At 44.3% G+C, this 14,705-nt stretch overlaps 1 protein-coding gene across 4 annotated transcripts in view; it reads left to right on the top strand.

The window, feature by feature from the left end:
- Positions 1-10,846, top strand: part of rims3 (regulating synaptic membrane exocytosis 3) — a 372,715-nt gene extending 361,869 nt beyond the window's left edge. For all 4 annotated transcript variants that reach the window (XM_087976947.1, XM_087976946.1, XM_087976948.1 and 1 more), the window contains exon 8: positions 2,082-10,846. In XM_087976947.1, the coding sequence (XP_087833073.1) occupies positions 2,082-2,300 (219 nt within the window). In that variant the 3' untranslated portion in view covers positions 2,301-10,846. The remainder of the gene's footprint in view (positions 1-2,081) is intronic.
- Positions 10,847-14,705: the final 3,859 nt, after the last annotated feature.

The following is a 14,705-nucleotide window of genomic DNA, read 5'->3' as shown; positions in this document are numbered from 1 at the left end:
GATGGGGACGGTGTAGAGGGAGCTTTACTCTGTATCTAATCCCGTGCTGTCCCTTTCCTGGGAGTGTTTGTTTGGGACGGTGTAGAGGGAGCTTTACTCTGTATCTAATCCCGTGCTGTCCCTTTCCTGGGAGTGTTTGATTGGGACGGTGTAGAGGGAGCTCTACTCTGTATCTAATCCCGTGCTGTCCCTTTCCTGGGAGTGTTTGATGGGGACGGTGTAGAGGGAGCTTTACTCTGTATCTAATCCCGTGCTGTCCCTTTCCTGGGAGTGTTTGATTGGGACGGTGTAGAGGGAGCTTTACTCTGTATCTAATCCTGTGCTGTCCCTTTCCTGGGAGTGTTTGATGGGGACAGTGTAGAGGGAGCTTTACTCTGTATCTAATCCCGTGCTGTCCCTTTCCTGGGAGTGTTTGATTGGGACGGTGTAGAGGGAGCTTTACTCTGTATCTAATCCCGTGCTGTCCCTTTCCTGGGAGTGTTTGATGGGGACGGTGTAGAGGGAGCTTTACTCTGTATCTAATCCCGTGCTGTCCCTTTCCTGGGAGTGTTTGATGGGGACGGTGTAGAGGGAGCTTTACTCTGTATCTAATCCCGTGCTGTCCCTTTCCTGGGAGTGTTTGATGGGGACGGTGTAGAGGGAGCTTTACTCTGTATCTAATCCCGTGCTGTCCCTTTCCTGGGAGTGTTTGATGGGGACGGTGTAGAGGGAGCTTTACTCTGTATCTAATCCCGTGCTGTCCCTTTCCTGGGAATGTTTGATTGGGACGGTGTAGAGGGAGCTTTACTCTGTATCTAATCCCGTGCTGTCCCTTTCCTGGGAGTGTTTGATGGGGACGGTGTAGAGGAAGCTTTACTCTGTATCTAATCCCGTGCTGTCCCTTTCCTGGGAGTGTTTGATTGGGACGTTGTAGAGGGAGCGTTACTCTGTATCTAATCCCGTGCTGTCCCTTTCCTGGGAGTGTTTGATTGGGACGGTGTAGAGGGAGCTTTACTCTGTATCTAATCCCGTGCTGTCCCTTTCCTGGGAGTGTTTGATGGGGACGGTGTAGAGGGAGCTTTACTCTGTATCTAATCCCGTGCTGTCCCTTTCCTGGGAATGTTTGATGGGGACGGTGTAGAGGGAGCTTTACTCTGTATCTAATCCCGTGCTGTCCCTTTCCTGGGAGTGTTTGATGGGGACGGTGTAGAGGGAGCTTTACTCTGTATCTAATCCCGTGCTGTCCCTTTCCTGGGAGTGTTTGATGGGGACGGTGTAGAGGGAGCTTTACTCTGTATCTAATCCCGTGCTGTCCCTTTCCTGGGAGTGTTTGATGGGGACGGTGTAGAGGGAGCTTTACTCTGTATCTAATCCTGTGCTGTCCCTTTCCTGGGAGTGTTTGATGGGGACAGTGTAGAGGGAGCTTTACTCTGTATCTAATCCCGTGCTGTCCCTTTCCTGGGAATGTTTGATGGGGACGGTGTAGAGGGAGCTTTACTCTGTATCTAATCCCGTGCTGTCCCTTTCCTGGGAGTGTTTGATGGGGACGGTGTAGAGGGAGCTTTACTCTGTATCTAATCCCGTGCTGTCCCTTTCCTGGGAGTGTTTGATGGGGACGGTGTAGAGGGAGCTTTACTCTGTATCTAATCCCGTGCTGTCCCTTTCCTGGGAGTGTTTGATGGGGACGGTGTAGAGGGAGCTTTACTCTGTATCTAATCCCGTGCTGTCCCTTTCCTGGGAGTGTTTGATGGGGACGGTGTAGAGGGAGCTTTACTCTGTATCTAATCCCGTGCTGTCCCTTTCCTGGGAGTGTTTGATGGGGACGGTGTAGACAGAGTTTAGTTTTGTTTGCTTCCAGTTTTAAAAGGAAAGGGGAAGCTTTCCCTTCAGTTCAAAAGAGTAGAGGAGGTTTTGATTTGAGTTTGAAAGAGTAGAGGAGGTTTTGATTTTTACTCTGGGCCCTTGATATGGGAATGTGATTTTTTAAAATGTTCTTGACCTCTTTAGCAAAGAACTGTCAAGGTCAGTCCCCAGACCCTTTAGGTTAAATAAACCCGCTCTGTGATTGACTGATGAAATTGTTGCTCCTGATGTAATTGCAGGTGATTGTCTGGGGTGATTATGGTCGGATGGACCACAAGTATTTCATGGGCATGGCCCAAATCCTATTGGAGGAGCTCGACCTGTCGACCCTGGTAACTGGCTGGTACAAACTCTTCCCATCCTCGTCTCTTGTGGACTCGACGGTGGCTCCCCTCACTCGCCGCCTCTCTCAGTCCTCATTGGACAGTAGCACAGGTCCGGCTGGGCATTCAACCTAACAGGCGACGGGATCAGATCAAGTGCATATCATCCGAATGCCCAGGAGGTGGCTGTAAATACTGTATGTGCAATTCAATCAACCGCTGCTATTGCTAGTGTCTCTTTCATTTATTTTCATTGACATTGGAAGTGTCTGCAATCGTGCAATGATTCAAGCATCGGGGCATATTGCTTTTGTACATCCAAGGGATAGTGTGCAATAGGGGGGAGAACCTTACAGCTCCACTTGGTGAAGTTAAAACTCACACAACACCAGGTTAATCTCCAAACCACTCTGTGCAGCCAACCTTCCTACTTCTGATAGCACTGTGGACACCAGACAGCAGCTGGACCCAACAAAACACTGAAGCATTTGGCAACACTTAGGCTGAGCAGTCAAATAGGTCATCAGTGGGATTCAGGCTGTTATGAACTCAGTTCAAGAAGTACATTGATAGATACTCTCGTCATCATTGCTATCAGATTGTGAGGACTCCAAGTGGCTGTCAAGGAGCTCCAGCTGATTAGAATTCCTGTTTTTTTTCTTTCGACTTTGCTTCAATTTAATGCATTCAGAATGTGCTAATCAAGGTTCTCCTTCCAAAGTAGTGGAAGATGTCACTATTTCCACCTCTCATCAAATAGATTGGCCCTTTTTTGACCAGGACATTATTCATTCCTGACCCCTGCATTTGTTTAATGTCACAGTCCTACAATCCCGCCTAAGCCTTACCAAATGTATCTGAGCATGAATGCCCTCCTCTGAATGAGAAATGAGAAGGCATGCTGAATATCTTTGTACTGGCATCGGCAGCCAGCACCTTGCACCCCGAACCCTGGTAACCAGGTATGTTTCATCCTTCTACAGACTTCCAATGAGTAATTGAGGTTAGGCCTCAGCTATGACAAAGGATACAGCTTAATCCATGCATTGCAATCTTTATGAAGATCTCATGGTTTGACTGAGACCTACTGCACAGTTCCAGTCAAACCAACAATCTCCCCTTCTACTTTCCACTGCTTCACAAATTTATCTCACTGCATCCTGGACAACACAGACAAAGGAACGTTTGCATGTTCTATCCATTTTAAACTTTGTTGACTCAAATGAATACTCGCTGCAATAGTGACTGTTCCGGAAACCTGGAACTCTGGATTTGGAGACAGGCAGCAAAGGAATCAGAAGGGCTACTGTTTTATTTTTCTTCAATTAGCTGCACTGTGGATCTTAGATCTAGAAAATCTCCCAAACTGTCAGTCCAGCACAGGGATAATACTTTGTGCTGTCAGTCCAGCACAGGGATAATACTTTGTGCTGTCAGTCCAGCACTGGGATAATACTTTGTGCTGTCAGTCCAGCACAGGGATAATACTTTGTGCTGTCTGTTCAATAGATAATGAAGCCAGCCTTGGTCCAGAGTGGTCAAGGTGCCTCTCGTGCTTGGATCAGGCCCAGTCCCAAATTCTGCCATCTTGGTCAGGCCACAAGGAGGCTCCAAAGATGGGCTATTCCAAATGCCGAGTGGCCAATGGTTAAAAAAGAACATGGTGCCATTCCGACCCCGGGAAGAAATTAAAAGTTCGAAGAAGCAAATTGTTCAATAGATTCTAAAATCGTTTTCCTCAATGGCGATAATGAGACCAGACCAGGGATTTCACTGAGACTTGCACATGTAACATAACCTGTGTCCAAGAATGTACCAGGGCCAGTACTTCCATGGTTTACCTGGAACAATGAGAAGTTAGACGATGTGCGTTAACCTGACAGCTTTTGGGGCGACATGGGATAACCTCTGACTAATGGTCATTAATTTCCACCATCTGTAGGTTTTAAAGGAATACGCGTAATAATGACTATTAATAATAGATTTCTCAGAATCACGATGTAAAGTGAAAGGCACCTGGAGATCCAATGCCAGTTATCAAAAAGAAACTGGAAAAAAACAGACAGTCTTTATGGTAAGCACTTTATGGTTTTGTAGATGCTCACAGTGATCTCCTGAGGAGAGATCCATGAAGACCTTGAATAGCTTCGATCACAAGGAACTCAAGGATCTGAAGATCGACAATTCCCTTCCTCCATCTTCACCGTCAAGATTCGATTGGACTCAGAGACACAATGAGCCAATTGCTAAGGTATGATTAAATGTGATATTATGTGTAATTACGGCAGAAATGTAGCATTGTCACTCATCTAGCTGTGATCTCACCGTGTTTCACAAAGCTGCAAATGAGCAGAGCCAACACAACTTTGGCACCTGAATATTTGATTATGCCGGGTGGTTACCCTGGCCAAGACATTGGCTGTTGTCTAAAACAGACCAGTGAGGAGCTGGAGTCATCAGTGTTTAGGCAATGGGATCAATGATATGGGAAGTGGTCACCATCATCCGGACCACCACCAATACTCGCACAGCAGAGGAGAAGACCATATCACCAAAGGAAAACTGCAACTGTTGTTGAAAAGATGTCCAGAGTATTTGCACGTCGATGGAGATTGTGCTTCACTGAAGCTGTTTGGAGGATTTTTACCTGTGGCAAGGCTGGGACACAAAACCAATTTTGTACGAGCACTGAGATGGTTTTTTTTAACAAGAAGAACTTAATGCAGTTTTATCATCAAGACCCAACTCATCAGAAGACTTACTGTTACAAGGGCATTTTCTTCCTGTATAAGTAATGTGGTTTTACAATCAAACTGTCAGATGTCTCAACATTGGTTTGATATAATAATTAATGACTGTCTTGTAAAGTTTGGTCAGAATATGATGCACTTATTGTTAGCCTTGATTGCACTGTCTTTGTGGAGTATATAAAGTGCATTAAGCATCTCTATATTGTATATAAATGTGACATTTTCAGTCAGAATGTTAATGCTTAAGAAGAGACAGACCAACATTTAGGGGCTTCCATCAGTGTTTGATCAAGAATTGTTTGTGACAGAATGTAGGAGCAAATTACTGCAGATGCTGGAATCTGTACTGAAAACAAAATGTGCTGAAATCACACCCATGGATACTGCCCGACCTGCTGTGATCTCCAGCATGTTTTGTATTCAGTCAGTGATAGAATGTTCAGCTTTTCAGTTTCACAGAATGTCCTCCTTCATGGTTTCCTGCAGATGACTTACTTCAAACTGAGGACTGCACATCCCCAGGTTTGGAGAAAGATTTTCTACTGATCCACCAGGGGGATCCTCACAGCTGATCGGATTCCTGCTCTCAGTACCTTCACACATTGCCTGGACTAGGAGGAAACAGGAGCAACAACCTTGGGGTGATTTACTTCCCATCTTCCCTTCTTGGGAGCACTGCAATAGGTGTCCACTGTCATCCCACGGAGTCAACCAGGAACTAATCAGGAACCAAGCCTTGATCCTGCTGCTCCAAACTGGTTTAGGATTCAGTGAATCACAAGGGCGTTTAAAGTCAGCTGAGTGAGGTATTAATGGAATGGAGCTGGGACAGGGGAGCAGACAGTATAAATTGGGGACACTATTTCCACTGGGTGGGCAGTCTCGGATTTATGGGACACAGTCTAAAAATTAGGGCCAGACTTCTGCAAAGTGTTAATAACATATACCTCCACTGCAAAGAACAATAGAGTCCGAGAGATACAGAGCACAGAAAGAGACCCTTTGGTCCAACTCATCCATGCTGACCAGAATTCCAATATAAAAATCTAGTCCCATTTGCCAGCATTTGGCCCATATCCCTCTAAGCCTTTACTATTCATATACCCATCCAGATGCCTCTTAAATGTTGCAATTGTACCAGCCTCCACTACTTCCTCTGGCAGCTCATTCCATGCACACACCATCTTCTGCGTGAAAAAGTTGCCCTCGCTCCCTTTTATATCTTTCCCCTCTCACCCTAAACCTATGTCTAGTTTTGGACTCTCCCACCCGAGGGAAGAGACCTTGCCTGCTTACCCTAACCATACCTCTCATGATTTTATGAATCTCTATAAGGTTACCCCTCAGGTTCAGTTGCAAATAGCAATTGATGCAGAATCATTTGTTCATTTTTGATCTGAGATGGATAGATTTGTTTTAAGCAAACCTCTTGCAGGATATGGATCAAAATGGAGTTAGGTGGCAGATCAGCCATGATCTCACTGGTTGGCAGGGAGTTTGGTGACTCCTCCTATTCCTATGTTGGATGTGTACAAAAGACTGAACAAACAGATAAGGCATTGTCTACGGTATGAGCTTAATTTTACAGGATGCCAGACTCCTTGTCAGCTCCCACCCACACCCCAGAGACTGGGATAGGAGGAGCCCACTGAAGGGAATTGGCTGAAGATTTTACTTTTCTGGTTCAGAGAGATTCGCCTTGAGAGAGCCAATCAGAGGCAGACAGTTTTCTGGCAGACAGGTGGTGACACTGGTTCAAGAGTTGGGCCAATGTTCTGCCATAGAATTGGCATTAGGTTAGGGTGCTCAAATGGCTTCCCTCTGTGCCATTATGCGTCTATGACTAATTTTGGGGCGCTTGCTGGGGTTTAAAATGGCATGGGAGGAGAGCAAAACCTCGTGGGGCACTTCCAATGGGCCCAGGGCATGGCTTAGTGTTTGGCCTCATAATCTGTTACCAGCCTGCATGGAATGACTTGCCTGACTGGACACACTGTGTGGGCCTCTCCTGACACCGTTTACATCCTAGCAGTGGCTGGATGAGGCCTTTAAGTGACCATTAATTGGACCTCTCCAGGGCGTCAGTTGGACTCCTGGCAGGGATGCCTCTGGACACCACCCTTCCCCTGGTATCATGATGATGGTACCACACCACGATTTTAATTCCTGCTCTCAACCTTGCCCACACCATGTTTTCCACTTTCATTGCCTAAACCTCCCAACCTGGTTATTGTAAGGTCATGGAGTAAGCTGGAGGCCCTGGCAGTGCCAAAGTGTCTTTGATGAGTACCAGCAACTGCCATTGAATCCAGTGGCAGTATTGGTACGCCAGAGCTCCTGGTCTCAGGTTGGTCAGCAGCTGTGTGAGGCAAGGCTTCCTCTTGGGCCTCTTGCATCATAATAACTAGAAGCTGAATCGTTAAAACAGGCCTGAGTGGAGGAGACTGTCCTTCATTATTTAAGCAGGAGTGTAGAGGGCCCATCCTCAGTGTATAATGTATCCTGTGCCAAAATTTCTAACATTAATTGACATGATTCTTGAACAGGAAAGGTCAAGCAGAGCTACAAACAATAAGGCGACTAGCTGGCTTGAAATAACAAGTTACATTACCCCGCTGCTTGCCTTTCTCCCTCAGAGAAAGTTTGTACTGTTAGTCACTTAACGGTGATTTGGAAATCCAGAAACTCCATCCTGGGTCAAATATTATCGATTTAAGAATGTTATCCTCAAGATAATTCGTACAGCATTAAAGTGCAATTCTGGTCTCCTTCCTATTGGAAAGATGCTGTGAAACTTGAAAGGATTCAGAAAAGATTTAGAAGGATGTTGCCAGGGTTGGAGGGTTTGAGCTGTAGGGAGAGGCTGAACAGGCTGGGGCTGTTTTCCCTGGAGCATCGGAGGCTGAGGGGTGACCTTATAGAGGTTTACAAAATTATGAGGGGCATGGATAGGATAAATAGACAAAGTCTTTTCCCTGGGGTTGGGGAGTCCAGAACTGGAGGCCATAGGTTTAGGGTGAGAGGGGAAAGCTCTAAAAGAGACCTAAGGGGCAACTTTTTCACGCAGAGGGTGGTACATGTATGGAATGAGCTGCCAGAGGATGTGGTAGAGGCTGGTACAATTGCAACATTTAAGAAGCATTTGGATGGGTATATGAATAGGAAGGGTTTGGAGGGATATGGGCCGGGTGCTGGCAGGTCGGACTTGATTGGGTTGGGATATCTGGTTGGCATGGACGGGTTGGACTGAAAGGTCTGTTTTCATGCTGTACATCTCTATGACTCTAGTCCAACAGTGAAGGTATGTGGTTGAATGACCAGTTTGGTGAACACTGTCATTTAACTGTGTAATTGCACAGGGTATTGACTTGTTGGTAGGTCATTCCTCACAATATCTATGCTGTGGCACATTGAATAACAGCCATAAACACTGTCTAACCCTAATTGTATTATTCAATGCTGCAAGTATTGAACTCGCTACCAAACCTTCATCCTAAATTCTTTGTAGTTTTCAGGATTAATTTGTAAGAGACCTTCTCCCTAATAATTACCCCAAATATTTACTGTGACCTCTGTCATCCTTGAGACTGCTTTCTCCATCTTGTTATCTTGAGAGATCTGGACAGAACTACATTCACTTGACAAAGTGAGCCTTTGACCAGCTAAACCCAGAATGGTGATGGGGGCAGTTTTAGAGTAATCAGCATGAAAGGGTGCAAGGAGCTGAAGATGGGAGAATAATTCAAGGAAACAGAAAGCAAACATGGAGTAGAGGGAGAGTAGAAGGCAAAAGCCATTTCACAAGATGATGGATTTGAAATAGATGATTCATATCTTCATCGTATATGAAATCCTGCTACTCTGGATAAAAGTCGATCAACAAAGAGGGAGCAGTTCACAAGCCCAAAATGTGGCAAATTCTGAAGCCAGAGATCAGTCCACCAGTACAGGCCAACACCCAGCTTGCAAACTCCTAATGTTCAGACCAACACTATCCCCTACCACCTCTGAATCCTGATGGAGAGCCTCTCATTCTTCCCTGTCCTCCCCAGCACAACGGTCCTGTTGATAAAATTGTCCTGGAGGTTCAAAGTCACTAAAGTGAATGTTTGAGCTAGATGATGGCAAAATGAAGGAGGAGGTGATGGGCTTTTATTAAAAATATCTGTGAAGTAGTATTCTAGCTGCTGTCCAAAAGCAGCTAAGAAGGGAGTATTGGGAGATGTGGTTAACTATTTAGGCAAAAAGATTGGCATCAGATGGGACTTCTGATGCTTTCTGCATTCTCCTCTCTTTCCCTTCCCCTCGATCATTCTTGAGAATGTTCAGAACGGGGACTGCATGGACTACCACCACCTTCGCAAGGGTATCTACGAATAGGCAATAAATATTGATTGTCATGCCCATATCCCATGAAGTAATTTTTTAAAAAAGTCAAATTTAATGAACAAGGACTGGACATTGGAAAACTTACAGTATTACCAGTGGGATTCTCTGCAACACAGCAGCACACCCTTCAAGTCGTCTATCAGACAGCATGTTTGGAGTTGCGGTGGCTTTGACTGACTTGTGAGACATTTGGAGATTGTTTCATTCATTTATGAGGATAATGTGAGAAATGGCTTCTCAAGCCTGCACTCCCTCTTGCTTACTTTTGAGAATTTGATTGTCCCTTCTCTAGATAAGGGTGGCACGGTGGCTCAGTGGTTAGCACTGTTGCCTCACAGCACCAGGGACCAAGGTTAGATTCCAGCCTTGGGCAACTATCTGTGTGGAGTTTGCATATTCTCCCCTGGTCTGCATGGGTTTCCTTTGGGTGCTCCAGTTTCCTCCCACAATCCAAAGATGTGCAGGTTAGGTGAATTGGCCAAGCTAAATTGTCCATAGTGTTAGGTGCATTAGTCAGAATGGAGTGGGTCTGGGTGGGCTGCTCTTCGGAGGGTTGGTGTGGACTTGTTGGGCCAAAGGGCCTGTTTCCACACTGTAGGGAATCTAATCATAACTGACAATGCCAAGGATGAGACTGGCATTTGAGATCAGATCTTGTGACAATCTGGATATGAGGGTGGTGGTGCATAGCAAACTGAAGACTCACTTAAAAAACAGGCATTTGCTGTGACTTGATGGACCATGTTTCTTCTAAGGCATGAGCCGATTGCTAGATCTTTCCTGTTCACACCCTTCTTTGTGCTGCGACGACCTGTGCTGATCACATGCAGGCTACAGAAAATGTTTTGTCCGTAAATCAATCTGCAAAAAGGAATTCTCTCCAAAGTATTGTGCCACCATTGCTTTATACTTCCCTCCTGTCCAATGTCTACTCTCATGCAGTGGGCAGCCCTGCTACCTGTTCCCAAACTCTTCAATTCTGTGAGGAGATGCCAGAACTGTTCTCAGCAAATTCTGCATACTTCACTGTATCTAGTCTTTGCTTGCCTCCTAGCAACAGGTGTAATCCCATGACCACACTGCCAACTTTCCCCAATGACACCAGATCAGTACAAGCAACTACCTTAAAATTAAATCAAATGACTCAAAATGTGTTTCTTCCAAGAGAGAATTAAACCAAAACCTGAAAATGAACTGTGCAGTTAGTGTCAGTTCATAGTCTTTGGAGGATTTCAAACTATGATTATGGTATTTGAAAAGTTGGATTCTGTCTCAAAGGGAATGGTCATTTTTCTACTTGTGCTGTTGAACCATTTTATACCTGTGGCCTTTCCAGGCTTCACTGTACCTGTCTACTATTGTAATTGTTCATGTTGTTTATAAGCAGCAGGAATCTGCAGATGATAAGAATGCACATGGTAATTTTGTAAAAAAAACCTAGCAAATTTAATAAGAAAGTGATGACACAGACACAGCTTGTACTTGCATGGACTTATAAAGATCAACTATTAAAATATCGGCAACAAAAGCCTGTTCATTCTCCAGGGAGAATACTTGCATTACTCCAGACAACCTTGAACCTTAAACCACTTTGGCTATTTTAGTTCGACCCTTTATTTGTCTGTCACATTTAGGTTCTTTTGTATCACATCCTGTACCCTGAACATAGAAAAATGGATCACCTATTCCTAGGGTTCTGTGCAACTTGGTAATATCATTGTGAGGGGTGGGATAAAGCTGCTGAGAAGCATGCTCGCATGTGCTAGAATCCACAGCTAAACTGCCTTTTAACAACAAAACACAGCAAGAACCCAGCTTTCTGCAGACAACCCCAATGAAAATAGCAGGAATAGATTACGTTGGAACAGTTCCAGATGAATAAGAACATCACCCTCTGCAAATTTCCTTCTCAGTTACACACAATCATGCCTTGCAAATGTATCAATGTTCCTTCACTATCACCAGGTCAATATCCTGGAATTCATCTGCAGGGCCACTGCTGACACACTGGAAGCCAATACCTTCCACATCTCACAAATTCACAAAAGTGTTACAATCTCTTTCAAACAGCATTGTGGAGGTTTCTACATCACATGAATGGCTAACCATCAAAGGACGTGTCCCTTGAATGAATAAAAACAAAAGTTAAACTTTTGAAATTCAAGGCACCTGCTTGAGAAATGCAGAAGCCATCTTCACTGATGCAATGATTCATTGATGCCTCTGCACTGGTCCCTCTTGGTGAGCTAACAGCATACAAACCCTCTGTATCTAACATGCCATGTGTGGGAGCAATTTCAGTGCCAGTAAGATGCCAGCTATGTAGGTTATAGGCCCCAGCAATTGGCTGATTCACTCAAGGTGCTGCTTCCTCTAACTATTCAAAGATTTAGCATTCTGTTGAAATGCTCAGAGCTAAATTGTCCAGAAACTTAATAAATTACAATTTACATTAATGATAAAATGATTATACAATAAGTGAGAAGGCCTGGCTTTTCCAATCTTAATTTCTAAATTAAGGTAGATTTTCTTTCTTAATACATAAACACACGACATACATTGCTAGAGCAAACATAGTGCAGCAGATCTCCTGTGGAGTAAATGCCAATTGGTTAATTCTGTTTCATGACAACGGTTTTCAGCATTCTTCTACCAGAGTAAAGCTCCATCAGTTTAAGGCCACCATATTCAAAGGCCAGAGGTTAATCATTGGTGAGTGAGCAAAGATTTTTTTTTGTTTATATGACAGCTAACCAACACCTTCTCCAGGACAATTGGTGATGGGCAGGAAACACTGACCTAATTAGTGATCCCACATCCCATGTACGAATGGGGGGAAAAAAAAGGTTGTGGCTCCTGCACAAAAGTGGATATTTCTGAGACGGTGGATGTTTCAGCAAAAAGTTGGCTTATGGACATTTTTATTCAAATTGTTAAAATTTCCTTGTGTAATTGTTTTCCCATTAAATAGGAGACTGGAAAATGCACAAAGGTTTGTCATAAATAGATATTAAGATTTGGAATTATGAAATCTCAACCACAAACAGTGCCTGCTAGTTTCCTTGTTTAAGGTGTGCGTATGTGTGTGTGCGACAAGCACACTGGATGGGCTACTGTTTATTGCCTATCATTATTGAGGAGAAAGTGAGGTCTGCAGATGCTGGAGATTAGAGCTGGAAATGTGTTGCTGGAAAAGCGCAGCAGGTCAGGCAGCATCCAGGGAACAGGAGAATCGACGTTTCGGGCATAAGCCCTTCTTCAGGAATTCCGTGCCTATCATTATTGCCCTGGAATTGAGGTGCTTGCAAGGCCATTTCAGAGGCCAGTCGAGAATCAGCCATATTGCTGTGGGTCTGGAGTCACATGTAGGCCAGAGTAGGTAATAGTGGTAGATTTCATTCTATTAAAGTACATTAGTGAACCAGATTGATTAATAAAATCTATGTTTGCTAGCTTTGAATTCCAGATTTTCTTTTAATTGAATTCACATTACATTATTTGCCACACTCAGATTCACATCCATGTTCCTGAAACATTAAGGCCTCTAAATTACTCGTCTAATAACATTACAGGTAGTTCTTCTATCACACACTGGTTACATACTTGTGCAACCCCATATTATAGAAAAATCACGCTTTAGAAACAATGCCTAAAGTGTTGGCAATATAATCATGTTGCAGCCAACACACATTTTAAAAGTTTGCACTGTAGAAACAGTCTCCCCAATTTGTTAATTGTGTTACAGCGAATTAGTGTTAACAAAATGCACAATGTAGTGGAACCATCTGTACTAGTCTAATGACACTGCAGCACAGCTTCCCAGCTGACCTTGAGATAACCTAATTGAAAGGAAATCATTATTAATCAGGATACAAGTACTCCCATCCCTATACCCCTTCCTAACAGCAGCAAAACTGAGCTGGCATCAGTTCACAACAGCACCTCAGCAGTCACCTCAAACAGGCCATGGTACTACTGCCTTGCACGTCTTAAGTTACATGTGAGTGATCTCAGGAGAGGCCATACATACATGAAAGATACACAGAGATAAGGTAAGTGTGACATCAAGGCTGTATTTGACTGTGTGTGATATTAAGGAACCTGAGTAAAACTGGAGTCAGTGGCAATTGAAAAAGTCTCCACTGGCCAGAGTCTAAACTTGGCACAAAAGGGGATAGTTGTGATAGTTGGAGGTTGGTCATCTCCGCTCCAGGGCATTTCTGTAGCAGTTCCTCATCTCTTGTGGTGCAGTTGTAGTGTCCCTACCTCTAAGCCAGGAAGCCTAGGTTCAAGTCCCCCCTGCTCCAGAGGTGCATAACAACATTTCTAAACAAGATGGTTAGAAAATATCTAGGGTCTGGGGCCCAACCATCTTCATTTGCTCCATTAATAGTCTTTCCTCCATCATTAGGTCAGAGTGCAGATAGTCACTGATGATTGCAGTATGTTCAGCACCATTCACACACTGATTCATGCAGCCCTTTGGCCCATCCAGTCTGCACTGACATAACTACCACTAAAGGTGCACCAATCCCAATTTCCTGCACTCCCCATATCCTTTAATGTTATATTTGAAGTGTTCATCAAAATATTTTTAAAGGCTGTAAGGTTGCCAGCTTCCACTACCTTCACAGACAGTGCATTCTAGATTCCTCAGATACAGAAGCAGTCCTTGTTCACATTCAAGACCTGGACAATATCTGGGCTTAGGTTTATAGGTGCCAAGTAATATTCATATCACACAATGATCTGTTTTCATGAGGATTTAACCATTCCCCTTCACATTTATTGTCATTACTATTGCCAAATACACCATTTTTAACAGCCTTGAGGCCACCTTGACCAGAAATTGAACTGGGCGAGCCATATAAATACTGCTACAAGAGCAGGGCAGAGTCTAGGAATCCTGCAGTTAGGTAACTCAACTCCTGACTCCCCAAACCTGTCTACCATCTACAAGGCTCAAGTCAGGAGTGTGATGGAATACTAGGTAAAAACAATGACTGCAGATGCTGGAAACCAGATTCTGGATTAGTGGTGCTGGAAGAGCACAGCAATTCAGGCAGCATCCGAGGACAGGCAAAATCGACGTTCCCGAAACGTCGATTTTGCCTGTGATGGAATACTCCCCACTTGCCTGGATGAGTGCAGTGTTAATAACACTCAAGAAGTTCAACACCATCCAGGACAGAGCAGCCCATCTAACTGCCACCACATCCACAAGCATCTACGCCTGCCACCAGCTAGAAGATGCACTGCAGAAATTCACTAAGGCTCCTTAGTAGCACTTTCCAAACCCACATCTACTTCCATCTAGAAGGGGAAGAGCACCAGATACATGGGAACACTACCACCTGCAAGTTCCCCATCAAGTCATTTACTATCCTGATTTGACCATTTC

This window comes from Chiloscyllium plagiosum, unplaced genomic scaffold, assembly GCF_037043375.1.
Source record: "Chiloscyllium plagiosum isolate Xiang-an unplaced genomic scaffold, Cpla_swu_hap1 HiC_scaffold_30, whole genome shotgun sequence".
In the NCBI taxonomy this organism is placed as follows: domain Eukaryota; kingdom Metazoa; phylum Chordata; class Chondrichthyes; order Orectolobiformes; family Hemiscylliidae; genus Chiloscyllium; species Chiloscyllium plagiosum.
This window is presented reverse-complemented; position numbering and strand designations above follow the sequence as displayed.